Source organism: Podarcis filfolensis (genome assembly GCF_964270895.1).
Source record: "Podarcis filfolensis genome assembly, chromosome: 6".
Classification (NCBI taxonomy): domain Eukaryota; kingdom Metazoa; phylum Chordata; class Lepidosauria; order Squamata; family Lacertidae; genus Podarcis; species Podarcis filfolensis.
The window spans coordinates 91,243,743-91,270,804 of record NC_139609.1 but is presented as its reverse complement, the minus strand read 5'-3'; the positions used below and the strand labels follow the sequence as shown (position 1 = coordinate 91,270,804).

The window sequence follows — 27,062 nt, the reverse complement described above, 5'->3', positions numbered from 1 at the left end:
AACTCACTCCACTGCGGGGATTCGAACAGCCAACCTTCCAATCAGCAAGCCCAAGAGGCTCAGTGGTTTAGACCACAGCACCACCCGCATCCCTACAGGGAGGCCAACAGTAGGTGGAGCCAGAGCTAATTCTGATTTTGTGTCCCTCCACTTCCCTGTTGAGTTCTACAAGAGCAGTGCTAAGATTTAAGGGCTCACCTGGACTGCCTCTTGTTACAATAACTCCCAAGGCATGGATAGTCTAAGGCTCTCTCCCTCCAGTCCTGGGAGAACCATATAGCCAACATGACCACAAGAACCTAAGCAGAGCCCAATGGCGCGTCTAGGCCAGCATCCTATTCTCACAGTGGCCATCCCCTTTCAAGGATGTCAAAGTTGGCAGCTGTCACTACGTCTTGTGGCAGAGAATTCCGTAAATGAACTGTGCTCAGCGTGAAGAAGTCCTTGCTTTTGTTGCTCCGAAATCTCGTTTTGTGACTGGCACCAACAGTTTGCAAAAATGGCCTGAGGTCAGCTCTTAAAACGCCAGCACCTTTGGGTTTTGTTTTTGTTTTTGGTCCGGAACTGCGTTTCCCCCCATTCTGTCACCGTGTTTAGATTGATGAAGCAAGAGATTAAATACTGATTTCCAGCACTGTAGGTTTTGCAAGGAGGGAATATGCAATGCCTCTGGAGGATCTGAGGCAGCGCCTTGATTTACTAATCAGGCAGAAGGAAGCTTAGAGCTGAACAAAATGTACTTGGGGGGGTCTCTTTTGTGTGTGTGGTTGGGTTGGAGGACCCCAAAAAAGGGTGCAGTGTAGATTCAAAGGACAATCCTATGAAGGTCTACATGGAGTAGGAGTGTCCGGGGTCCATGTGTCAGTGGCAAGCTGGACCAGAGACACAAAGGGAGGAAGGCTGGGGAGGAGTGTTGTGGCCTGGGGAGATTCCTGAGAGGTAGAACAACAGACATTTTTCTAGTAGTATTAGTAATAGGTAGCATTTTCTGAAGATACACCTCTTTACCCTAGCCTGAGATATGTGCTTCAGGACCCCACCTTATTCTGATTTTAATTCGGAATTTTAAAATGCTGTAACCTATCCTGGGACATACCAGTGAAAACCAGATGATACATTTCAAAACGTTAATAAGGTAAAGGTAAAGGGACCCCTGACCATTAGGTCCAGTTGTGACCGACTCTGGGGTTGCGGCGCTTTATTGGCCGAGGGAGCCGGCGTACAGCTTCCGGGTCATGTGGCCGGCATGACTAAGCCGCTTCTGGCGAACCAGAGCAGTGCACGGAAATGCTGTTTACCTCCCCGCCAGAGCGGTACCTATTTATCTACTTGCACTTTGACGTGCTTTTGAACTGCTAGGTTGGCAGGAGCAGGGACCGAGCAACGGGAGCTCACCCTGTCGCGGGGAATCGAACCACTGACCTTCTGATTGGCAAGTCCTAGGCTCTGTGGTTTAACCCACAGAGCCACCCGCGTATAAAACGATAATACCACCTGCCTAATTAGTGGTACATGCAGGCATGCAACCGAAGAAATATTATACCTCCTGTGTGTGTTTTGAGAGTCCCACAATCGTACAGAAACATGTTCAGAATTCAGCACCTCAATAACCTCGACTTGCACTTGTTTCTCGATTGTTTGCTGCTTAAAAAGTTACCAGTCCTCAGGACTGCAATTGTAATGTAGAGGGGCCATGCTGGGTGCACTCTCTGAAAATGTTATGGAGGCTGAGCAGGATTTCCAAGGGACAAGAGGAAGGAGTTTCATTGGCCTGCATAGCTCCTTGACTGCCATCTTTGCCCCTCCCCATGCTCAGTGATGGCCACGCACACGTGCTGAATTTACATATTGCATATTTCACATATACATGTTTTTGCTTAAAATATATTTTACATAAAAATATTCTTTTTTAAAAAAAATCAAAGGCAGAATTCAGGGTGTTTGGGGGGTGTGGCAGGTAGAGAAAGGCTCTTTCTACAATATATCATGCCCTGTTAATGCCTTACTTTACTCAATTTAGATACTCTTAGTGGGAGGAGGGTATTCGAGGAAAGGCACCCTGACAACTGCCTTTGAGTATGTGCCATATTCTGAGTTCTCATTTGATGTCTTTCTGTCCTCCTTTCTTTCTTTCCTTCCTTCCTTCCTTCCTTCCTTCCTTCCTTCCTTCCTTCCTTTCCACTTTCTGCAGGCCTGCGTAAGTGACAAGGATCCAGATTCATCCATCCATCCAGATTCCCCAAATGCCAGATGTCCCAGATGCAAAAAGATGGGAAACTACATTCCACTTGAAAGAACACAAAAACACCGACACACATGCAGATACGCACATACACAACAAGATGACTGAACTCCGACAAGTGGGCATTCAGGCCCAAATATCGTTTTGCTGGCCAGCCACTCATGCCAATGTCTCTTCAATGTGCTAGCTCATTAGTGGACTTGCAGGTTTTGCTGTGGATGAATGACTGAATGAATGAATGAATGAATTGGGGAGGAAATACTGTTTCCCTTCCCCACACCACTCCATTGAGAATCAGAAGAAGGTATCTGGAGAATCTCTACTTGACTCTGTAGCACTCACCTTTCGTAGGAGCGCCCTTGAGTGCGGTTCACTTCCAAGGTATCATTGCTTCCACTTTGTTGTGACAAATGGACTGATCCAGTGGAGATTCAGATAGGTAGGGTGGAAGATAGGGAGGCCAACAGTAGGTGGCGCTAGAGAGCATAGCTGAGCCAATGACAGGCAGGGCCAACTAATTCTGCATTTGTCCCCACCCTGTTTCTCTACAGTTCTTCCCACTCCCCCAAACTCCAAACCCACTTCAAACTGTTTCACCTTACCGTTTCCCATAATGGACGACGTGTTGGTTGAACTTCCTTGGTGGTGGTTGTTTTTTTAGATGTCATAGGAAAACTATTTAGAACCCAATTCTATGTTATTCTGTCTCTCTGTACCCTCATCCATTAAGGTCTGCAGAGATGTGGAGAACTATGATGTCCGTCAGCCCAAGCAGGCATGACCAATAGCTAGGGATGATAGGAGCTGTAGTTAAGCTATATCTGGAGGACCAAAGGTTCCATCCATATGGTCTATTGCTTGGGTGGCTACCTGGCAAGCCCCTTTGCTGGAGCCATCCTCCAAAGCTATTTTTAGCTGGCTTTCAGTGGGCCTACCTCGTTCTAACTGCAATGCAGTACAAAGCTACCCCACGGTTTCAAAAAGGTGGTGAGACATCGAGTTTCTGCACTTGTAACAAGACATCCCACACTTAGTTGATCTCCACAAACATATAGATCGTCCATGGATATCATGGGCCATGGCAGATTTCTCAAGCCTTTCATGCTAGAAGGATCCTGAGATTGATCTTTGTCCGAATGTTTTCTTCATTCTTGTGGTCTTATAAAGGGATTAGATAAATTCATGGGTGGCTATGTCCTTGATAGCAGCTGTCAGTCATGTCGGCATTCCTCCAGGCTCAGAGACAGCTTGCCGGTGAGTTCCAGTTGCTGGGGGGCAGCAGAGAAGACTATTTCCTTCATGCTGTGCTTGGGGGCTTTTCAAAGGCCTCTGATCAGCCAGTATGAGCAAAAGGATGCTCGACTAGAAGGACTTTTGGACTGACTTAAGCAGAGCTCGGACGCGGGTGGCGCTGTGGGTTAAACCACAGAGCCTAGGACTTGCCGATCAGAAGGTCAGAGGTTCGAATCCCCACGACGGGGTGAGCTCCTGTTGCTTGGTCCTTTCTCCTGCCAACCTAGCAGTTCAAAAGCATATCAAAGTGCAAGTAGATAAATAGGTACCACTCCAGGGGAAAGGTAAACGGCATTTCCGTGCGCTGCTCTGGTTCGCCAGAAGCAGCTTGGCCATACTTAGTCATACTGGCCAGCTGTACGCTGGCTCCCTCGGCCAATAAAGTGAGATGAGCACCGCAAACCCAGAGTCAACCACGACTGGACCTAATGGTCAGGGGTCCCTTTACCTTTACGCAGAGCTCATCTTATCCCATTGTCCACAGAAAAAGTCACGTGCCACATATATTGTGGCTGAGAGTTTTCTCCTGTTCTTTCGCTTTCTTATAGCAGCCTCCTCCCCAAACTGATGGCTCCATCTCCCAACCTGCACTGCTTCCCCTTCTCTACAATTCACACCTACTCCATGCCATGTCTACCTGCTGCCTTCCATCCTCATCCCAGAACACAATCCCACGCTGAAGTTGCCATCAGGTCTCCTTCAGCCGTCAATACCACATTTAGCTTCCCTCTCTCCCTCCCCCTCCCCACAATTATTACTTTTTGGATCCCATGGATGCTAAGCAGAACATTTTCTGGTTAACACACACATGCACATTCTCCTACATCCACTCTCTCTCGATTTGCGATCATGCCCACCGACAATGCCCTTTGTGCTAAATAGGGACGGGGAATTGACTTTATTACACAACTTGACCACTTGCGAAGCTCTGGACTGTTGTCTGCAAAACCAAGTGGCGTTTTGAGAATACTGATGCATAGCAAGGCGGCAAGTGTTTCAAGGAAAAGGACGCCTCTCTGCAGAATTGTTCCGTCTGCTGTGATGCTAAGACCCTGCATCTGTCATAGGCAACCCACATGTGCCTTTAAAAATAAAAAGTTCATCTGCAACAGTCATATCGCAAGGACTTTCCAGATGCTAAAAAGGAGAAAGGAAGACGCTTGTTCTTAACATTCTTCTCTGGGGTTGAGAAGCCAGGCGACTGATGCTCAAATATGACATTGTGTGAATCGGATTGTGGGCTACCTAAGAGCCAAGTCAAGTTGTAGGACTCCCTTCTTCCCAGCCTTGCAAGATAGCTATGCCCTGCCTCTGCCACAGCTGGAGGCAGGGATGTTTCTGAATACCAGTTGCTGGAAACCACAAGAGGGTACAGTTACTCATGTCCTCATGTCCTGCTCCCTGGTTTCCCACAGGCATTATGGTTGAACACTGTGAGAACTGGATGCTGGACTAGACGGGCCATTGGCCTGATCCAGCAGGCTCTTCTTATGTTCTTAAGAGCGAAGATCCAAACGTGTGTCCACAGCCCACATTCACAGGCAGACAGCTACTGCCCTCTCCCCTCTCCATTAAGCCATATAACCTATAGGGTTACGCTAGTGACCATCAGCCATGACTTGCATGCCTGCACCTCTGAAGAGGACCACAATGGTCCAAGGAGAAAGCACGAAGGAAACACACTAGCAAATCGTCGTAGTGGCACAGGACGCAAGGGTGCCAAGGATCGGGACCACCATTCGGCCCATTGCGCTGGTTTGGTTGAGCAGACATTTCCATGTGATCTGACCTGGTGATCTGTGAAGGGCTCCATGGTGGAGTCCTCTAGAAGACAGTAGGTGGTTTTGGTTCGTTTGTTTTTAATTAGCATGATTCTCTCTGTTCTTTGTTACTGTTCTAATAAATTAATGCTTTAAATACACAAACCTTATTTGACTTGTCCATCACTCAAGCGTTTTTTGATCAGACATCGCAGATATTGTCTTCTCCCGTTTCCCTCAAGGACGGTGACAGTCCTGTTCTCCATAGCACGGCTGAGAGGGAATAATTGCTAGAGAGGGGAGGAGGCAGATATTTTGCCATTTGCAATTTTTTCTCTGATTGGAAATAAGGCTAGATTAGGATTCTGGAATCACCTTTCCACACAGCCAAATCATTTCTGCAAACATCCTCAGTTAAACTCAGTTCAAAATTAGTTTGGTATTTACTAGCTTTCTTGGATAATTCTCAGGGGGGGGGGAATCTCACCTTTCCCCCAAGCGCTCTGTTGACTGATGAGTGATGATGGCACATGTGCATCTCCTTACATTGCCCCTTGGAAATTGTAGTTTTCAATGCACCCTTCAAAAAATAACAACATACCAAGGAACAAAAATTTTGTTATCAGTGCTTCTACCTTCCCACCAAAGATCTCAGGGGGTCCCTTCCCTTTGGAAAACACCTGGTGAGCTCTTCTCTTGGATGAGTTTAAAACTTTTCTCATCCTCAGAACCCTTCTGAAATCTGTCCATTTAATCAGCCTTGTTTCCCCATCAATCCCTCTATGACAATCCGTGTAGACCAGTGGTGGCCAAACTTGGCCCTCCAGCTGTTTTTGGACTACAACTCCCATCATTCCTAGCTAACAGGACCAGTGGTCATGGATGGTGGGAATTGTAGTTCTCAAACAGCTGGAGGGCCAAGTTTGGCCACCACTGATGTAGACAGTACTGAGCTCTGTGGACCATTGGTCCAACTCTATATAAAGCAACTTCCTGTGTTCCTACCTTCAGTTAAACTTTTCCCTCATTGACTCACCGCTGAGGTGGCTAGGCCCAGAGTAGCATCCTTTTCCTGTGCCCTAAGCTGCTATAGAAGGGACACGGGTGGCGCTGTGGGTTAAACCACAGAGCCTAGGACTTGCTGATCAGAAGGTCGGCAGTTCGAATCTCCGCGACGGGGTGAGCTCCCATTGCTTGGTCCCTGCTCCTGCCAACCTAGCAGTTCGAAAGCATGTCAAAGTGCAAGTAGATAAATAGGTACCACTCTGGTGGGAAGGTAAACGGCTTTTCCGTGCGCTGCTCTGGTTCGCCAGAAACGGTTTAGCCATGCTGGCCACATGACCCGGAAGCTGTACACCAGCTCCCTCGGCCAATAAAGCGAGATGAGCACCGCAACCCCAGAGTCGGCCACGACTGTACCTAATGGTCGGGGGTCCCTTTACCTTTTTAAGCTGCTATAGAGCAAAGGTTGCCCACAGACTAGGTCTTTACTCCTTTCATTTTTTGCTACTCCATCCTTGATCTTTTCCTACTTGGGACCCTCCCTAAATGTGCCACCCACCAAGCCTTGATCCTTCTGGCTTATTGAGTGTCTCTCCTCCTCATGAGGGGAGGTCTTCTAGTCTATCTGCCTCTCTCCAAAGCTGACCATTGAGCTGGTAATCAGGGAGCTGTTGCCACAGCCACTCCTAGCAGGGTTCTAAACCCGGTTGAGGAAATAAGACAATTGGCCCAAATGGAGGACAGACTCGCCAACCAGCAAGTTGTTTCTGATCAGGTGGTCTGGGCATGTTGCTTCTCAACTAGCAAGCCAGAGTCAGGAGCCAATATGAAATACGATTGTGGAGTCATCTACAGAACAGCTTCATGAAGCTGAATGCTGGCTGATGCTTGATGAGCAATGTCTCATTTTGTGCTCTAAATATGAAACTCCCTAATTTGTAGTTCCTTAAGCAATATGCAAACACAGACAAGCTTCCAATTTTGCACTTCTAATTTTGCTGTACGGCTCTCCAACCCACCAATACACAGAATGATGTGTGCATTAGGGGAGGCATGCATACGAACATAACAGACTAAGTTGTGGGAAATTGCTTTGGAAAAAATGTATTAAGGGAAACTGCATACCGTATTTACTCAAATCTAATGCTCAGCTTTTTTGGTCAAATTATGTTGTGAAAATTAAGGTGTGCATTAGATTTGGTGGCACATTTACGTTTGCCAGCAAATACTTTTTTGGTTCCAAGGTTCTGAAATTGGAGGTACACATTAGATTCGATGGCACATTAGGCTCAATTAAATACGGCATAAAATTGTGTGTAGCAGGATAAATATGAATTAAAGTGCTGGGACAGGAGGGCTTTTCTTGAAAATAAATCGCAAAATGAAGCAGAACTGTGGAGGACTGAACATAAACCTTGGCAAAAGGAGAAACTGAGAGAAACCAACATTAGCAGATCAACCCATCCCGAATGTTGAGCCAGGAAATATCTCCCTGGGGAAATGGCACTTGATCTGTAATGCACCCAAGCATTTGAAGCTAGACAAATTCGTATTCTGAACCAGGCAGTAACAAGCCATGAATGAGGCTGCTCAGGTAAAGGCGCTAGTCTTGTTACTTTGGTACCAAAAAGAAATTGTGCTGAATGAATGTTTTTCTGCAGACAGCATCATGAGCACGCTCACACACAAATAAAGTCACAAAATTAAAAATACAAAATTGCTCTATCATTGTGGTAGAGAAGTTGCAAAGTGTTCACTGTAAGCGCATAGGGATGGAGATGGAATTCGATTCTGATCACATTTAAATGCAAATCGATAAAAAATTTGCACTTTCCAAAACATGAGAATTGAAACACAATCATTCTTCAAAATTTGCAGTTGTCTGAATTTTGCGATGCAATTCTCAAGTCAAACAATGATTACAATCATGCATATATTAGATGTGCATAAAAATGATTATTTTCATGAAAACAAGATACAAAAACAGATTAGGAGAAATTGCTTGCAAAAATGTGTATGTTAGTCACATTCCCTAACCAATTCCCCCAACCCTTCTTCGCAAGGCTTGGTTTCTAGACCTCTGCTCATCTTGGTTGCCCTCCTCTGCACATGTTCCAACTTGTCAACATCCTTCTTAAATTGTGGTGCCCAGAATTGGACACAGTATTCCAGGTGTGGTCTGACCAAGGCAGAATTGAGTGTTGCTATTACTTCCTTGATCTGGACATTAGACTTCTGTTGATGCAGCCTAGAACAGCTGTTGCATCACACTGTTGACTCATGTTAAGTTTGTGGTCTACTAATACCCCTAGCTCCTATTTCCTCCACCTTCAGGCAGCCTCTATACCCTTGCCTTCTTAATTTAGCTTTGGGGGCATCTTACCAGAATGGAATGCAATTTTGCCCAAGTGGCACATAGTAATCTGCCTTACACCAAGTCAGAATACTGGCCCATCTATCTCAGTATTATTAACAGTGACCAGGAGCAGCTCTCCCAAACTTTCAGACAGGGTGACACTGCCAGTTCTACCTGAAAATGTCAAAGGTCAAACCTGGGACTTCTGCGTGCACCTCGGCTGCTCTACCCTGAGCTACATCGTAAAACCAATAGTGGTTTTATCTAAGGCAATGATTATATATACAACCATTTCTTTCTCTCTTTTCTGGACCAAGTAATAAGAGGAGGCTTATTACTAGGCTGATGCTGCCCTCTCCTGGAAAAAAGCAGATTAAATGTACTCATGGCTTCCCCCCGTTATAGCAAAGTGCCATGTCTGCAGTCCTGTGCCCCACTGTGGAAACATGGGTTGTAGGGAGTAGAGTGGTGCTGTGCATGCAAACACATGCTATGTACAACCCGCACAGGCTCCTTCTCACTGAAGCCTGATCCTGCATCTGCATTATTTAATTCCATGCTTTAGTTTATCCTAAAGCAGTGACTGGCAACTCTTCTCCAATACAGGAGAAGTTAAAAGAATGCAGTGGGAATCAGATTATTTATTTTTTCCATTTCTGTCCCACCTTTTCCTCTAAGTCCCCCCCTCCTCCATTTAATCCCAACAACCACCCTGTGAGGTAGGTTAGCAGCGACTGGCCCAGAGTAATCCCAATGTGAGCTTCATGACCAAGTGGCAGTTCTTGAACCCTGGTCTCCCAGGTCTTAGTCTGACACACCAAACTCACTGTGCCTTTCAAAGCAACCCTAAGCCAATTCACTTTCCTCAACAATATACACAACCCTCCTTTGAAATTCACACGTCTCCTAATTTTGCTATGCAGTGCCAAGTAATATGTATAAAAGAAAGCCGCAGAAAGCTTTCTCTCGATTGAAGCGCAGTGTTTGAGGACCGGGACATTCGCAGGGAAACCCAAATGCTTGTTTACAAAGCTGTTGTACTACCAACCTTACTGCATGCTTGTGAAACATGGACCACTTATCAACGCTATCTCCAACTCCTCAAAAGATTCCATCAACAGTGTCTCCAAAAAATTTGACACATCACTTGGGAAGACAGGCAAACTAATGCCAGTGTATTGGAAGAAGCAAAGATCACCAGTGTTGAAGCAATGATTCTTCAACATCAGCTTCGTAGGACTGGTCATGTTGTGCGGATGCCTGATTGTCATCTTCCAAAGCTACTACTCTATTCCGAACTTAAAAATGGAAAGTGTAATGCTGGTGGTCAACAAAAGAGGCTTAAAGACTGTCTCAAGGCAAATCTAAAAAAATGTAGTATAAACACCGACAATTGGGAAACACTGGCCTGCAAGCGCTCCAATTGGAGAACAACCTTTACCAAAGGTGCCATGGGCTTTGAAGACACTCGAACTCAGGCGCAAGGGAGAAACATGGTAAGAGGAAGGCACACTTGGCAAATCCACACCGTGATCAACTCCCGCCCGGAAACCAATATCCCTACTGTGGAAGGACGTATGGATCCAGACTTGGCCTCCACAACCACTTACAGACTCATTGTTAAAACCATGTTTATGGAAGACAATCTTACTCAGCTATGTGTGATCACCAAAGAAGATAAAAAGTGCATACTATGGCTAAGTGTGCACAAAAGATGCATCTTCGTGAAAACAACATATAGAAATGCATTCCTTTAGGGAAAATTGCATGTGCATATTTGGAGAAATTTGTATGAAAATGCTGATTTTCCATGAAACTTTGACAAGTGTATCAGGAACGGATGTGGAAAATATGAAGAACTGAACTTAAGGATGGAAAAAATGAGAAAGTGAAATTGACAGACTTGCCCATTCCTAGTAGGGATAGCATGAGGTCAAATGCTAAGCCCAATTTTGGTGATTCCAGCCAATCAGCATTATACCAGTTGCTAGCTGCGTGGCAAGAGCCTGCATTTTATTCAGCTAAAAAGTAGGTTGTAACAATATTAGGAACTAATTTTAAATAGGCAAAGTTAGGTTAATTTGTTTGTAAGTGGAGGGGTGCATTAATTGGGTGGGGGCACAATGACATTATCATATAATATTTATTTAACTATACTAAGTGTTCCAGCTTCTGTACAGGAAAAGCCATAGCATGACTGAAATATTAAATTTATTGTTCAGTGAAAGTGCCTTGCAAGAATTTGTTACAAAGTAGTCCCCAAGGGTTAAAGGTACCTTTATTCAAACAAAATATGTTCCAAGGAAAAAATAAATGGTAAAAAAATAGAAATAAACCACCAAGTTACTAAAGAACTTAGACAAAGTTTTCTGCTCCAAGACATTACATCAGCAAGGAAGGAACCATCTTTCAAATCTGAAGTAATCCCTTAAAAAAAGAGAAAAGTCAATAGTTTCACAGAGCAGAAAGTCCTTGGGGATTATTTTGTCCTTGATCTTTTTTTATACTGCTGTAAGGGAACTCCCAACAGCCCCAAACAGCACACATGGAGAAGTCCTGCAAGATCATTTCGGCTGGGAAGGAGGTCTCTTGGGGTGCCAGACCCATTCCAAAGCTCCTTCAGTTGATGTCCCTTCAGGCTGGGTCACTGTGGGCCAAAACGGGTTCATCAAGCAGCAAGTATCTGGCCTCTGAAGATTCTGAAAGAACAGAGGAAGCTATGCTATACAACATGGGTAGGAAAACTAAGGCCTGGGGGCCGGATCCGGCCCGATCGCCTTCTCAATCTGGCCTGCAGATGGTCCGGGAATCAGCGTGTTTTTACATGAGCAGAATTTGTCCTTTTATTTAAAATGCATCTCTGGGTTATTTGTGGGGCATAGGAATTCATTCATTTTTTTCCTTCAAAATATAGTCTGGTCCCCCAAGGAGGTCTGAGGGACAGTGGACCGGCCCCCTGCTGAATAAGTTTGCTGACCCCTGTTATACATTGGTCCATCTAGCTCAATATTGTCTATATTAATGGGTAGCAGCTCTCCAGGATTTCAGGCAGCAAGCTCTTCCAACCCTTCCTGCAAATACCAACATTTGAACCTGGGACCTTCATGAAAAAGCAGATATTGTGCAACTGAGGTACGACCCTTCCTCATGCAAACCATTCAGGAATACTTTCTTCTGGCAACCTTTTCCATAGGAATGGTTACTTGCCAATTCCTCTCATGCATGAATGAGTGGCAGTTTGTCTCCCACCTTGCAATATTCTTCCTAGTATCAGCTACTGGGGAATCATAAGTTGGGAGAGTGCTCTAACACTCAGGTCCTGCTTGCGGGCTTTGCATGGGCATCTGGCTGGCCGCAGTGAGAACAGGATGCTGGACTAGATGGCCCACTGGCCTCATCCAGCAAGCTCTTACGTTCAGTTGCTATTCTGGCACTGCAGCAGTGGCGTAGCGTGGGGGGTGCAGGGGGGGCCGGCCGCACCGGGCGCAACATCTGGGGGTTAGGGCAAATCCACGGGTTAGGGGGCGCAAATCCATGGGTTAGGGGGCGCAAATTACTTGCCTTGCCCCGGGTGCTGACAACCCACGCTACGCCACTGCACTGCAGAAGCCAGATCCAGTGCAGATCCATCATGAGGAGATATGACACAATTGGCAATTCTCCCCTTACTGGAGGCCCTGCATACCTCATTATTGGCTACTGAACCTGCTGCCAGCACCCTTGGCTAACTACCAGGCATACCAATTCTAGAGGGCCAAGGGGTCTGCAGCCCCTTGAATATTTGTGGGAAGTGGGCTAGGCCCCCTCAATATTGAGGGGAGCTGGCCACGTTGCACGCATGACGTCACATGCATCACATATTGTGTGTCGCAGCATCAATAGCCGGCTCCTCCAGAACACTCAGCTTCATCCAGACAATGTGATGTCACACACATGACATCATACACGTGCGATACATGCTGAGCCCCCTCAGTCTTGGGGGCAACCTGGCACCTCTGCTGACCACTCAGTGAGAGTTTGTCACCCCCTACACACACACACACACACACACACACACACACACACACACACACATTGCATTGCTTTGAGGAAGGGCAAGGTATTCTGGGCCGGGTGGTTGAGAGCATACCTGAACCTGCCACTATGGTTAGGTATGGCAGACCAAGGCTGCAAAAGTTACTTTGGCTTCTATAACATGCACCATTAAGTAAGCATAAGGATTATTGCTTGTGCAATGGGCTTGGACAATGTCCTCAGTTCGGCAATATTTCTTGTAGTCCCCTCTTTACCCACCTTCCCAGTTCAAGAGAGGAATGCCTTCATACTGTCATGGATGACCCCTCTGCAGATGGGGCAGCGTCTTAGATTAGGAGCGCATTCTGTGCATACCACTAAGTGGCCACAAGGCACCAACACGATGGACACGTCTTTGTCCATGCACACTTTGCACATGCGCTCCTCCCGCAGCCGGCGCAGCTCCTCCTCCGTGCTCACAGGAGACTCTAGCAAGAGGAAGGAGAAAGGTTCAGGAACAGCTCAAAAGAGCCGTTTTGATTGCTTGGTGCCACACGACAATCTTGCAGTCCAGAGTTTCCATGTTGTGGGAAAAAGGGGTTGGGCTGCAGCCCAGGAAGTCTGGGGAAAATCCCTGTTCTTCTGTAAGTTTATACTGACTTATTTGTCAAGGGAAATTAGCACCTTCAGTCAACATTCTCCCACTGTGAAAATTGGTCATATGAACCCAAACACTGGAATATTTTAAGAACCAAGTAACCCTTGACAAATGGACAAAGCCCCCTACTTAAGCAATATACATTTCACAACATGGCTCTTTTGGACGGTCACAGTGCACTGTTTTGTTAGCAGTTTTTATTTTGCTGTGTTGCATAGGTAAAGGGACCCCTGACCATTAGGTCCAGTTGTGGCCGACTCTGGGATTGCGGAGCTCATCTCGCTTTACTGGCTGAGGGAGCCGGCGTACAGCTTCCGGGTCATGTGGCCAGCATGACTAAGCTGCTTCTGGCGAACCAGAGGAGCACACAGAAACACCGTTTACCTTCCCACCGGAGCGGTACCTATTTATCTACTTGCACTTTGACGTGCTTTCGAACTGCTAGGTTCGCAGGAGCAGGGACCGAACAATGGGAGCTCACCCTGTCGTGGGGATTCGAACCACCGACCTTCTGATCGGCAAGTACTAGGCTCTGTGGTTTAACCCACAGCGCCACCCGCGTCCCCTCTATGTGTTGCATATAGCGGAACAAATTAAGTTGTTTTTTTAAAAAACAAAAACAAAACAGAAACTATGTTGATACCAAGCTAACACTGACAGACTAGACTTGCTTGGCAACGATACCCCTAAGAAATATGTCACATCAAGTTGAATTTACTTTGTAGCCATTAGTACTATAACCTCTTAATTCTATCACTTGAAATTTTTCATACTCTTGAAGTAGTTGGGTCAAGAGTATGAGAAACTCTCAAACCACACAGACTATCCCTGCATGATAAGATTCAGAATGCTCACAGACTCAAGGCCACAGCTTTCTACTGAGGTCAGATCCACAAAAACCACGTTAAAGCCACAAACCAGCCATCAAAATAAACTCAGATATCCGGAGTTGTATCCATTGTTAGTCATAATCATTTAAATTAATGGGCAGGGCCATCTGATTTTAGTGGGTCTACTCAGAGTAGATTTTAGTTTCATGGTAGTAATTCCTAACAGTTGTGTCCAAGCCCTTTAGCATCCAAAAACATTCCCCAACAAGTGTGTTATGGGACACATGTTTATAGAGCTGCATTCACAACTTCTGTTTTCTGTGCACTCGCTGCATTTCCAGCACTGGGTTCTTAATTTTTGTTCTCACAACAGTGCTCCCAAATGCATATGCATCCTGTGCTTTGTTGTGAAATATTGCTATTTGATGCATTGTTTCCCAAACTAGCTTCACGCTGATTGAAGTCCTTAAGCTACTCCTAATTCGTCTCCAGCCAAGGTGTGGACATGTTTGCAGGAGGTGAAGAAGACATCCACACTCTGCCAATACTCAAAGAGAAATGAATCAGAAACTAATTAAACTGTACTGATGTGAACAGCTGGGGAAGCACTGTGGAAACCACCAGGGAACACAACAAACCTCTTCATTGTGCTCCAAGACAGTAATGTGAAGACACCTTGGTCTCCGAGCGCTTTTGCCAGTCTTTAGATGTGTTACAGAGAAATGAGTTATTTTGCTTAGCCAAGAATTAGGCTACCTGCTCCTATCCCACCTGCCTGCTCTGCTTCACTCTCTTCCACCAACCTTACCTGGTTCATTTGGACGTCCTGTTTCTGCCTCTCTCCTCACTCTCTGACAATCTGCTTGCCTCTGAGCAGGCTCTGCGCATAACACACACAGAGAGAATATGACATGTTTTGGGAGTCCGCGTTCACAAGTTCGGTTTCCCTACTCCAAATATATTTAAGGTAAAGGTAAAGGGACCCCTGACCATTAGGTCCAGTCGTGACTGACTCTGGGGTTGCAGTGCTCATCTCGCTTTAGTGGCCGAGGGACCCGGCGTACAGCTTCCGGGTCATGTGGCCAGCATGACTAAGCCGCTTCTGGCGAACCAGAGCAGCGCACGGAAACGCCGTTTACCTTCCCGCCGGAGCGGTACCTATTTATCTACTTGCACTTTGATGTGCTTTCGAACTGCTAGTTTGGCAGGAGCTGGGACCGAGCAACGGGAGCTCACCCCGTCGCGGGGATTTGAACCATCGACCTTCTGATCGGCAAGTCTTAGGCTCTGTGGTTTAACCCACAGCGCCACCCGATTTTAAGAAGTTCGAGTGTCTACATGAGAAGCAGTAGCATCTTAACATGTGTGAAGGAGTTATTTTGTACCAGAATGGGGCTTTTGGCATGAGCCTTGCAATAGTTGAAAAAAAGGCAGAATGATATTGGGTGCCTGACTATAGGAAAGGTGGGAGAGAAGCCTTGGGCTCCACTACTGCACTGCTCCCTTCCTTTGGACTCCCTCCCTCCAAATTCAGGTGTAAATATGTGAATAAATCATATTTCTTAAAGCTAAGGGAGCCTCCACTGTGTCTATGATTATCAAAGGAACACAGACCCGGGAGTGAGCACTTGGAACCCCTCCTGGATTTTTGCCACAGCTTGGCAGAGACTGGAGGTGGCATCCAACCTTTGGAACAATATCAACAGAGGCAAGACAGACCTCCTGCTGAGCAAGAGCTCAAAATTACAGAAGTACTTACCTTGGGAGCTGGTGGGATGTTGTTCAGGCCAATGTAAGTTGTCCTCCTGGAAACAAATGATATGCATCACTTTGGAATAACTGCATGTATGTGCACACTTACACACAGAGACACACACACACACACACACACACACACGTACTCACCGGGAGTATAGGATTGATATGTGCTTCTTGAACACTGTTGATGAAGTCACTCCCTCTGGACTGCTGCAAAAATTTACACCTATAGATGTGGGACAGGAGAAGAGAAGATGAAGCAGTCCCAATACTGTGACAGCCATGTAGAAAGAATCTAAAATCTAAACTCTCATAGGAATAGCAGTGATACTCGAAGCATCACAGATAGCATTTACTTTTATTGCAAGTCATCAGTTATTGCCATCAGTCATAGCACTTCACCAAAGTGGATTTCACTTGCGCTCAGACTGTGACATTTTGGCCTTCTGTCCTCCCTTTGAACTGTTGACTCAGACTGTATAACAAAATGCTTTGGGAATTCTCATTATTTTCCAGAAGTCACTTGCCACACAGGAGGAGGGGAGGGTGTGTGCTGATCAAAGAAAAAAAAACCCCCAGCCATAATAATATTACTATAAGGGGGGGGGATACCTGTGTTTGCAGCTGCAAATATGTGAAATGGTTTAGGAACTTGTTGCTACACTTCTACATAAAAAAGCCAGCCAGCAGTGACCTCTTGCACAGAATGCAAAAAGGATGCAGAATAGCAAGCTGGTGAGTATTCAGTGGGGAACTGCAATGCGTATCCATTCAGTCCAGTGTGTTCACTAGGTAGTCAGGGGGTCTGTGCCTTTCTAGCAGAAATCATGTGCACTTAAGCTAGGTCTCTCTGCTTTCAAAGCAGGAAAAGAACGCTAGCATCTGAACGCTTAGGCAAACAATTGGAAAATCCTATCCTTGTAAACACTGAATATCTACTTCTGGGCACAGATTTCCTGAACATGCAAGGTTATTGTTTAACAAGAGTTTCCAAGTTGAATCTGGGAAAGTTGGCATCACCAGTTAGGTGGGTCAACTTGCTATTGTCCTGTGAGACGTTACTAGCTATACGCAGGAGGTTTGTGAATCCACATATCAATTGTTCTCTGTTCCTGAAAGAGGGGTGTGTGTTTGTGAGTGTGTGAGGGACAAATAGGGATGTGTTACCTTGGAAACCAAACAGCATGCTCCATCCATGGGTCATCTCCACGCTCCCAGTTCCTCAAAGCGCCATCACAGTAGAAACACCGCACAAAATCCCCCTGGCCTGAAAACAGCCATGGCAAGAGGTCTCATGTTAATCACTTAAAAGCTGAAACAGCTGCAGGGGCCCACCAACCTTCTGGGGCCAGGGGACACATTTAAATTTTTGAGAAAGTGACATGGGCACTGGCCGCAAAACGATAGCCTTCTGGGGGGGCGGAGAGAGACAGTGGCACAACACAAAATTGCTGCCATGCCTAAAAGAAAATCAAATACAGTGGTGCCTCGCAAGACGAAATTAATTCGTTCTGCGAGTCTTTTCGTCTTGCGCGGTTTTTCGTCTTGCGAAGCACGGTCAGTCGCAACTGCACCTCTTCAAGCGGTTTTAAAAAAAAGGAAACAAACTCGCAAGACGTTTTCGTCTTGCGAAGCAAGCCCATAGGGAAAATCGTCTTGCGAAGCAACTCAAAAAACGAAAAACTCTTTCGTCTTGCGAGATTTTCGTCTTCCGAGGCATTCGTCTTGCGAGGTACCACTGTAACAGGGGAGCAGAATAAGGCACCTACATCAACCACCACTGCAGTTGCTCACAGAAAGCAGCTCTTTGCTCCTCTGTGGGCATCCAATGTAATGTGGACATGTTTAAGGGTGTGTGTTCCAAAGTGCAAGAGGTTAACCCAATGCAAACAGAAGCAAAGTAAGAAGATTAGTCTCTCTTGTATTGTGGCTTTCCAAGGAGATATTTACAGAGGTTTTTTGTGGGCACCATAGGGGATACAGCTAGGCAAACTGGCACTTGTGGGCACCACATTGGCAACCACCAGCACCACAGAGAATGTGCATAATTCATATTAGCTGCACACTGACACTCCATGATGATGCTGATACCTTACAGCAGGGCAAAGGAACCTTTTTGGCCCCATGGGCCAGATCCTTCTCAAGATCAGCCTTGTTGGCCAAATTTGGCAAGTGGATGGAGTTGTCCAACTGTCCATCACATGATGTCACAATGACAACATTTGCAGAGTGCTTTGAAGTTGCAAGTGCTGTTAAATGGGAGGTTTGCCCCTCGCCCAACATTTTTGCAGGGGATTCCATGCTGGTTTGCTAAAATGGGGGAGGGGGAAGCACCATTTAGCAGGAGAATCCAGACTGGCAGCGCTCCCTGGTTGGGACTGGAGACAGGGACGGGAAAGAGGAATAGCACCTCTGCATAGATGTTCCTCCACCCAACCCAACCAAGAGCCCCACAGCACCAAAGCCCCCACATACTCCAGGCAGAGACACTCAACCCACCTTCACTGAGGAGCATGGGGTTTCAATCCTGCAGGTGCTGCTTTTGCATTTGGGGAAAGCTCTTGTGAAGCAGCACCCCATAGTATCAAAAACTGCACCCATCTCAAACCAGAGCAGCACTTTCGCAAAGGAATTTCAGGCTGCCACCACTCGTTTGAGCTTCCCAAAACTTCTGAAAGTTAAATGCTTTATCAGCGCTGGTTTTATTTATTCATTTTTCATATAACTTTTTTAAACATTTGGTATCTTTTGTTCATTGCGAACGGCTTAGGGGGAACTGCTTCATTCTAGAAAGCTATATATAAATTTCATTAAGCCAATAATAATAATATAAAACAGCATAACCCCTTTTTTCAGTTCTTTTGAGCTTACATACCTGTGTAGAAAAACCCTGCTCTGGCGAGCGACTCTGGAGTCACCCGAGCAGAAGCTGGCCAATTTTCAAAAGTCACCAGGCGATCTCCTTCTGTCTCCATACCTGGGTATTCTGGTTGAAAGTCTACAGTGGCCTCTTCCATGCTTAAGTTTTGCAACATGCCAAGGAACTGTCCATCCACAGCATCCTGGAGGCCCTCAGCCTGAAGCATTTCTTGGTTTCCTACATCCTTCTCCTGGATGAAAGAGCAGCTTGGGAAGAACTTCTTGTGCTCTGCCTTGGGGTCATCCTCAGCAACCCAGTCAAACAACACCCCACCGCAGCAAAAACATTTCACCCTGTCCTTAGGCCCAACGAAAAAGAAGCCAGCAGCGGCCAGGTCAGCTGGGGAAATAGGAAAGCTCTCCGGCCAATGCTGGAAAGTCTGTAGGCGCGTCTCCTCAAATTGCATGCTGGACTGGGACAGCCAGGAACGTCTGTTCCTAGATGCTCTTGCAGATGAGCTGTCTTCCATGTCCCTCTTCATTGAAAGGATATTAGCCATTATATTATCGACAAGCTGGTTGATTTCAATGGCAGTCTGCCTCCAGTAAGTAGCCTGCATCCCTTAGCTCTCTCTGGCTCAGCCTCCTGCGAATTCTGGAAAGCTCTTGAACTCAGAAAAGCCACACAGGCTCCCAAACAGCAGGCAGGCACAAGCTTCCGGCTTTTCTACAGCCTGCTGATTTGGTAGTTGCTGCAGTACAATCGCTGCCCTTCCACCTGGACAGAGAACAAAAAGTTTTACAGGAAGACAAGGGGGGTGGGCAGACATTTGTGTGTTTTGGTGAAAAAGAGGGACAGAGAAATTCAGCAGTGGCTTAAAGTGGAGGCAACAAATTTGTGCAATAACTCCTTTTTTAGACTGAATGCATCCATTAATTCTGGGCATTGTAACAGCAGGACAAAAAGAAGGAGTCAGTGACTTCTTTAATGACTAAACAAATTTTAACATTTTGTTCCATTTGCAAAGACAGGAAATGCAAAAGATCAATTTTAAATATCAAAGCCTCCAACTCACTGGTCCCATTTACAAAAACCTCTCTGTTACAAGTTACATTTGACAGCCAAATTGTCATCTACAGTGCCATTTCCCCTTAAGTATAGCTGATAATTAGGTGGGATGCGTTAATGGACATGCTCCAGCCAACATCACACAGGGAAGCTAGAGATGCTTGGGGAGAAAGGCAATTGATTTATAATCTCTTGCACGCAATTCAAGGAAGTCAACTCTGTTTGTGGGGGCAGGATGAGATCACCCAATCTGCAGTTCTGAGATTATTTTGTTCCCACACCCACCCAAAACAGAGGTTCAAGTCAATGATGAAAGTGTTAAGAGGGCTTTCCGCCATCAAATACTGATGATTTCTACAAGAACAATGAGCCAATTAAACCAGAATAAATGTGAATACAAGACAAAACAACAATTCTGAAAGCTCACATGCTTTTTCTTTCTTTAAAGGGCAGGGGGAGATAATCTGTGACCTTTCAGATATTGCTGGACCACAGCTCCCATCACCTTTGAACATTAACCAGGCTGTCTGAGGCTGATGTGGGTTGTGGCAACATCTGGAGGGCCGGAGGTTATCCCCCCAGCTCAAAAGTCTATAAGTGTACAGTGCAGCAGGTCCTTAAAAGAGGCATCGCCCTAATTTCCCATGCCTACACAGGAATGTCTTTAGTGCAGTGCATAGTAGTTATAGTGCCGTATCAGACTATGCAGCTTAGCAGCTCAGAGCTCACTCTCTTCACAATCATGCAACCACACAAATCTATAGTTGCAGGTTTTGTAGCCTTATTTATTTATTAGTTATATCCCACATTCTTCTTCAAGGCAGAGTACATGGTTCCCCTGCGGCCTCAATTAATCTCCACAACAATCCTGTGATGCAAGTTAGGCTGGGAGGCAGTGACTGGTCCAGGTCACCCAGTGAGTTTCATGACCAAGTGGGAATTTGAAGCCTGGTCTCCCAGGTCCTAGTGAGACACACTAATGATTGCACCTTACATCTTAAGGCTTCATTGTTGTTTGCAGGTATAGCAATCCTGTTTTATAGACTGTAGAGGATAGGAACAAGATTTTAAAGAGAATTGTATGACCATTCAATCAACCCACATCAGAGAAAATATGCAAACTCCTGCCTTGTAGGATTGTTACATAGGTTTTCTGAAAACGGTTTTCATTACCCATTTTGTTTCTGTATATGTGATAAGTAACTGAGTTATGATTCCTTCTTTGCTTTTTAACTCGCTTCCTTTTTTTTAAGGGAGGGGATTACAACAAATAGCCGAGCTTCCCAATGAACATGATAAGGCAGTGGTTCCCAATTAGATAATTACTGAGGACCCCCTATTTTAAAAAGCCAAGCCACTGGCCCCCTTCTCTTGAAAGTTTTGATAATTCTATGGTAGTTACCTCTGCAAAGCATTTTTTAACAAACTGTGGGGCAGCACTAAAACAGAACAAAAAATTGAGATATTACCATGCAAAAATGACAAAAATAAGTTGGGGGGAGGCAAAGAATGGGGACATGGACCCCCTGGGTGTTTTCTGCAGACCCCTAAATGGGAACCACTTAAGGTAAGGGATTATTTAAGGGTTAGCACCCTGTGTAAAATGAGAGAAGCCAGACCAGCACAGCACATCTTCAAGCTCAGTTGCTACCTGAAGATTGCCAGCCATTTCTACCCCTCCTTTTCCCGTTAACATGGTAAAATATATCATGGTGTATACTCAGATAGGCAAAACGTATCTACACAATAAATAAGCCCTGTAGAGCTCAAGCAAATAAACCAAACCTCAGGACCAAGTTAATATCCACTATTGTACTTAATATTCAACAGCATATTCAACAGCATTATTACAACTAGACCTCAATACATTTTGTTGTTACGTATGCAGGCAGGGTACTTACTTAACCAGAACTAGAAGATCACTCAACCACAAAGCACAGAACAAGTGTGTAACACAGGCTTCTGGGGCCCCTTTACCTTCCAATCTCCACCCAAGCAATTAACCAATTTGTGCTTCGAATCAAACATTTAAAGCTGCAAGCAGTTTGTAACCTGACCGAAGCGAAAAACCTGATAAGCCAGTGTGGTGCACAGACAGACACTGGAGTGTAGAAACCACCATCCCATGGAGACGTGGGTTCAGCTCTTGGGCAAGAAGCTCAGTGAAGTAGCTTTCGACACAAAAAGGGGGGTGGGAGGCAGAAGGGTGCGTGTCATGCTCTGAGCCCCATGGAGGGAGGGCGGAACAGAAATGTGATAATAAATAAGATGCTCGTAGGTGATGGACTACATGGAATTGGCGGAAATGACCGGCAGAATCCGAGACCAGGGAGAAGAGTCGGTGGAAGAAGATTGGAAGAAATTTAAAGTTTATTTACAGAAACATTGCAAAATTAAGGAATGTTAGAAGGATGTTGGAATGAAGTTATGTGGTTTTAGCAGAAATGTTATAAAGGATTAAGAAAAAACAGACTGTTAATTGGTGAAAAGAGGGAAAGTAAAGTTACATTATAGTAAGATAAGGACAAAAACTGGAAAAGATGGAAAGGATTTGCTGAAATAGCTAACCGAACTAGAATACAAAAAAGGGAGGTGTGAGGAGGTCAAGGAAACAAGTGAATGAAAGATAAGTTATGGGAAGGTTTGTTGTGGTTTTTTTTTTAATTGTGTCTATTTTTCTGTTTTTTTCTTTTTTTTTCTTTTTCATTATTGTGATGTGTTGTTTTGTTTTTGTTTAATATGGTGTTTTCTATTTTTTCTTTTTGTAACCTTTAAAACTTTAATAAATATTATTTCAAAAAAATAATAATAATAAGATGCTCGTTCCTCTTGCTTGCCACTTCAGAGCTCGATCTCTCATTTGTGTTTGCCTTATTCTGAATAAGTTTAGTAGCAGTGCCTTCCAGATGCCCAAACTCTGAACCTTTATGGAGGAGACCAGTCGAAGGGCAGATATTTGGATGTAGCAAGAAGCGTGCTCGAGTTGGTTAGAGAATGGGGTGATAATGCCAGGGTTGCAAATTCGATCCCTGTATGGGACAGCTGCATGTTCCTGCATTGCAGGGGGTTGGATGAAATGATCCTTGGGGTCCCTTCCAACTCTACAATTCTATGAATGCCCTCCTCGCCCCTCATCGGTGGGGCTCCTTAACAATTAAAGAACAAATAGGTGTGGTGATTTTTTTTAAAAAAAACAACCGTTACTCTCACACAAGGTTTTTTTGTGACAGTACTCACAAGTGCAGAGTGCCAGCCACACTATGTGCATTCACTATTAGACTTGTTAAATGACCAGGTTTTAAAATGTGCTCCAAAAGCAAGCAATACTCATATGATCAGGATTGCCTTTAAAAGACCCCTATTTAAAAAAACACACACACACACATATGGATTCACTGGTTTAAGGTGATAGCAAGTACCTATTAAACTCTGTATTGGTTGGGATCCAGGTAATTAAAGGAAGACATCCTCCCACATCAACTTCCCTAGACATCTATAAAATCAGTTTCAGGCTTCGGGGGCTTGGCTCCCCCCCCCAATCAGTACAAAGAGAAAGCAGTCTTTACCAGTAACAGAAATGTTTAATGAATGCAGCAAAAACACAAGCAGCCATTCTCGGAGTGCAGATGCTCCCAATTAAGGTTCCGCCCACCTCCCTCTAGTATCGTCCGTCCGTCCTCTCATCTCCTAGCCACCTGTTCTCTCAACAACTGAGCCTTTTGCAAAGCCACCTTAACTAATCCCCTAGCCTTGGGACTGAGAGGCTGCACATCTTTCAGTGAGAGAGAATTGGCTAGCTCACCCTGTTCTTCTTCTTGCTGTTCACCTCCCAGTTTTGCCCAACTATTATCTTCCAAACTGTGCCCCTCAGCAAACCATTGTTCCAAATCAACACTACTCCCCTGATCCTGATTTCAGGATCCTGGCCGTGAGCAGGCGGAGAGGTAGGCTCCCACCATTCCTCATATAGTTGTACTCCTCAGCCTGGTCTCTTGACAATCAGAAGGTTTGGGCAGACTGATTTAGAAGCTTGTGCATGGACTGACCAGCTGCAAGGCTGTGCAATGTAAGGCTACCTGGGGGAGTCACTTCACCACTCCTTGAGGGCTTCCAAGTGGCAGATAGAAGTGCATGCCGGGATTGCATATATTGCTTGCTGCTTAGGAATGAAATAATCTTCTTCTCACTCGTGTTTTGTATTGTTTCTGAATCTTTTTTAAAAGAACCACTTTACATTTGGCAAGACACCCACCCCCTTGAATGTTGCCCAAAATGGAATGCGATCCTCGGGTTGAAAAAAAAAAATCTCAAAATATCCCTCACCCCATCTTTCCCCAAATAGATTTATCCTTTAGGTTCCAGGCAAAGTCTTGCAGGCATTTTTCAGCACCACCTTCCAGTTATGACATTTATTGGCTTTTTTATGTTGCTGTTTTTATTTGCTGTTATAAACCTATCCTGGGACCTTTTGGATAAACAGCAGTCTATAACATTGAAACAAACAAGCCTAGTTAAGGCTGCGGAGAAATAGAAGGCCATGCAGTGCTTTTGTGTAAAGGTTTCATCTGGATTCCCCAAACTTTGGCACTCTGGTCTGTCCCCTAGTGCAGATAGCAGCTCTGAACTCACTGCTTGTGCTTTGAACCATTAGGAGCTCTGCAAAACCTTCACTGAAGCTTTATGTGTGTCACACATTGACAAGAAAGCCCAGGGTGGGATGCAATGGAATCACCAAGGGGAGGAAAGCTTCCTGAAACTCAGGGAAGTGTGACAAAGCCTGTTGTCAACTGACTGGTGGTGGGTGAAGCGAAGGGTCGTCTGTGGCCTCAGCCCAAACACATCATCCTGCCTTATTGCAACTCACGTATACAAAGTACTCTTCATTTAGTTGCATTTGACAGGCTTTCGAAAGTGGGCTTTTTGGAGGTTGATGAGGTTTCTGTGTTACTTCCATTGAGCCCTTTGTGGCAGGAGTCAGCTTGCTTCTACTGTGTGTCTCAGAAGAACCAGTTCTTTTCTATTCATTCAACAACAACAAATGATAATAATAATAATAATCCTTTGCTACTGACATAGAGTCTGTAAAGAATCCCTATAGTAAAGAATTTGTTGAAGGTTTGATGCATCACCCTTCTATTCCCATGGAGACCTTCATTTAGAAGCAAATCCCATTAAGTTAAATGGAATTCACTCCCAGGTGTGTCTAATTGCAATTAATTTGTTGTGACACAGCAGAACCAGATGTTGGGTGCTGTGTCTTTAATTTCCCAGTTAACGCCAGGAATTGGTTCTTAGGCTTTCTTCAGGTCTCCTTAAGCGGGAGAGCTTGCAGCCTTCCAGATGCTCTGAGTCTCCAACTCCCATCAGCCCCAAACAGAAGGGCCCGATGGTCAGGGATGATGGGAGTTGTAATCCAGCAACACCTTAAAGCCGTGGTTCTCAAACATTTTCCTCTGGACCACGGAATAAAAATTTGATAGCACTGCAACATTTTTTTTTAATTGATTACAAATACATTGCGGGGGGGTCACAGCTCCTAGCAATGCTTAACACGAGTCTAATGCACCACCAGACCTAATGCAGACCTCCATCATCAGCACCTTGAAACCAAAAAAAGTATTTGCTGCAAATGCCAATGGGCCATCAGATCTAATGCACCCCTTCATTTCTGAAACATAATTTGCCCAAAAAAGGGTGAGCGTGAGATTCAAGTAAATGCGGTATTTTGTAGTATGATCGTGGAACACCCAGAAAAGTGTAAAGCAACACAGCTGTGCAACACGAATTGATCCCAAATATATAATTACAAATGAGCCTTTTACACAAGTACCTTACTTATGTTTAGAAACATTCAACAGGAGGGGTGAACTTGCAGCATCAAGTGATGCTCTTGCCCTCATTTTGAAAGTAAAAATATGTGTATGTATAGAGCAGGGCCAGATTTAGTTTTGATGAAGCCTTAAGCTACTGAAGGTAATGGGGCCCTTTCTATGTCCAGCTGTCCTTTGTCAACAACAAACTGTCACTGTTTTTCTGTGTTGAATATATGCTATATGGTAATTTATGGACCTAATAGGTATCTAAAGCCATTTGCACATAACAAATACGAGCCTACAAAACACGACACTATTGCTGTATGTAGATTTTATTTGTTTTTTAGCTTATATTTTGGAAATGTACATCCAGGTGTGTTTTTTCCTTTAATTTTTTTGGGGGGGGCCATCAAGAGAGTGGGGCACTATACAGTGAAATGTTTAAATGCTTTTCTGAGTGCCCTGGAATCTCCCCGCCCCAATTGCCATCCTCTCCTCTGGCCAGACCCTTGGAGAATCAATAACCACCGAGGAGGGACCAGTCGACGTGCATTTACTTCTGCCATTTTGGGTGCGCCAAAACCCCGCTCCCTGCCAGGGAACGTACCCAGAAGTCAGTGGCTGCGTCATGGCTCCCGTTCCTTAAATATCGCCGCCTGCCGTGTCTCGCCCGCCTTTCTTCCCTTCGCGGTGCAACGTGTGAAGAGCCCCTCATTACACGTGAAGCGGGGCGAGGGGGGCGGGGAGGCTGCCGCTTCCTCCTCCCCGACAGAAACTCAACAGGCGAAGCTTCTCGCGCCAACGGCCGCCGCCCGAGCAGCACCTGTTGGATTTCTGCCTGCGGGGAGAGACCGCCCGAGCCACGCCATGGGGCACCAGCTGCATACAAAGACTTAAGGGGTCGGCAACCCCCTGCCCACTGTGTGTCAAAGGAACAACTAGCCACCCCCCCCCCGGCCGCCCTCATGAGGTAAAACAACAACCGGCCACCCCGCCTCTCCTCAGCGTTTTCCCTCGTTCTTATTGGCTCCTTGATTACAATAAGGCCCGCCTCCTGTCAATCACGCCCCCCTGCAACCGAACGACGTCGGGCTGGGCGGGAACTTAAAAAAAAACGGGGCCCGGGTGAAAAATGGGCGGAGCCTGATCCGCGGAACGGCAGCCGCCGCCGCCACTCTCGCAGCGCATGCGCGGCAGATGATGCGTTTGCTCATTTCCCCCCTCCCCCTCGGGTTAGCGTGAGAGGCTGGGGGCGGTTCTTCTTTTTTTTCCTTCCTCGTCCCCTCCCGGCATGCCCCGCGCGGCAGTGGCGCTGACGTCACCGCCGCCCGGTCCCCGCCGCCATTGGAGTTGGAAGGCTCCTCCGGCAGCCAAATATATATATATATAAATATATATAGATACATAT

At 45.6% G+C, this 27,062-nt stretch overlaps 2 protein-coding genes and 1 long non-coding RNA gene across 4 annotated transcripts in view; 1 reads left to right on the top strand and 2 right to left on the bottom strand.

Moving 5' to 3' along the window:
- NKAIN4 (sodium/potassium transporting ATPase interacting 4) overlaps positions 1 to 5,460 on the top strand; it is a gene marked incomplete at its 3' end in the record, with an annotated part of 105,621 nt that extends 100,161 nt beyond the window's left edge. For both annotated transcript variants that reach the window (XM_083619221.1, XM_083619223.1), the window contains one exon: positions 2,192 to 5,460. In XM_083619221.1, the coding sequence (XP_083475347.1) occupies positions 2,192 to 2,201 (10 nt within the window). The remainder of the gene's footprint in view (positions 1 to 2,191) is intronic.
- Positions 1 to 27,062, bottom strand: part of LOC310764852 — a 292,721-nt gene that overhangs the window by 29,017 nt on the left and 236,642 nt on the right. The gene's annotated exons all lie outside the window — the stretch shown is intronic.
- BIRC7 (baculoviral IAP repeat containing 7) lies at positions 10,916 to 26,799 on the bottom strand. The gene is made up of 8 exons (XM_083619040.1): positions 26,262 to 26,799; positions 18,789 to 19,550; positions 17,081 to 17,180; positions 16,061 to 16,139; positions 15,915 to 15,960; positions 14,964 to 15,035; positions 12,947 to 13,155; positions 10,916 to 11,352 (listed from the first exon to the last, which is right to left on the bottom strand). Exons 2-7 carry the CDS (start codon positions 19,390 to 19,392, stop codon positions 12,956 to 12,958), a joined length of 1,101 nt encoding a protein of 366 aa, XP_083475166.1. The 5' UTR covers positions 19,393 to 19,550; positions 26,262 to 26,799; the 3' UTR covers positions 10,916 to 11,352; positions 12,947 to 12,955.

Excerpts from the sequence above, each read along its gene's own strand:
- BIRC7 (XM_083619040.1), bottom strand. The coding sequence starts at position 19,392 with ATGCAGGCTACTTACTGGAGGCAGACTGCCATTGAAATCAACCAGCTT. Across the intron at positions 17,181-18,788 it reads AGCAGGGTTTTTCTACACAG|GCCAGGGGGATTTTGTGCGG; the intron begins GTATGTAAGCTC and ends GGCTGTTTTCAG. Across the intron at positions 15,961-16,060 it reads ATATCAATCCTATACTCCCG|GAGGACAACTTACATTGGCC; the intron begins GTGAGTACGTGT and ends ATTTGTTTCCAG.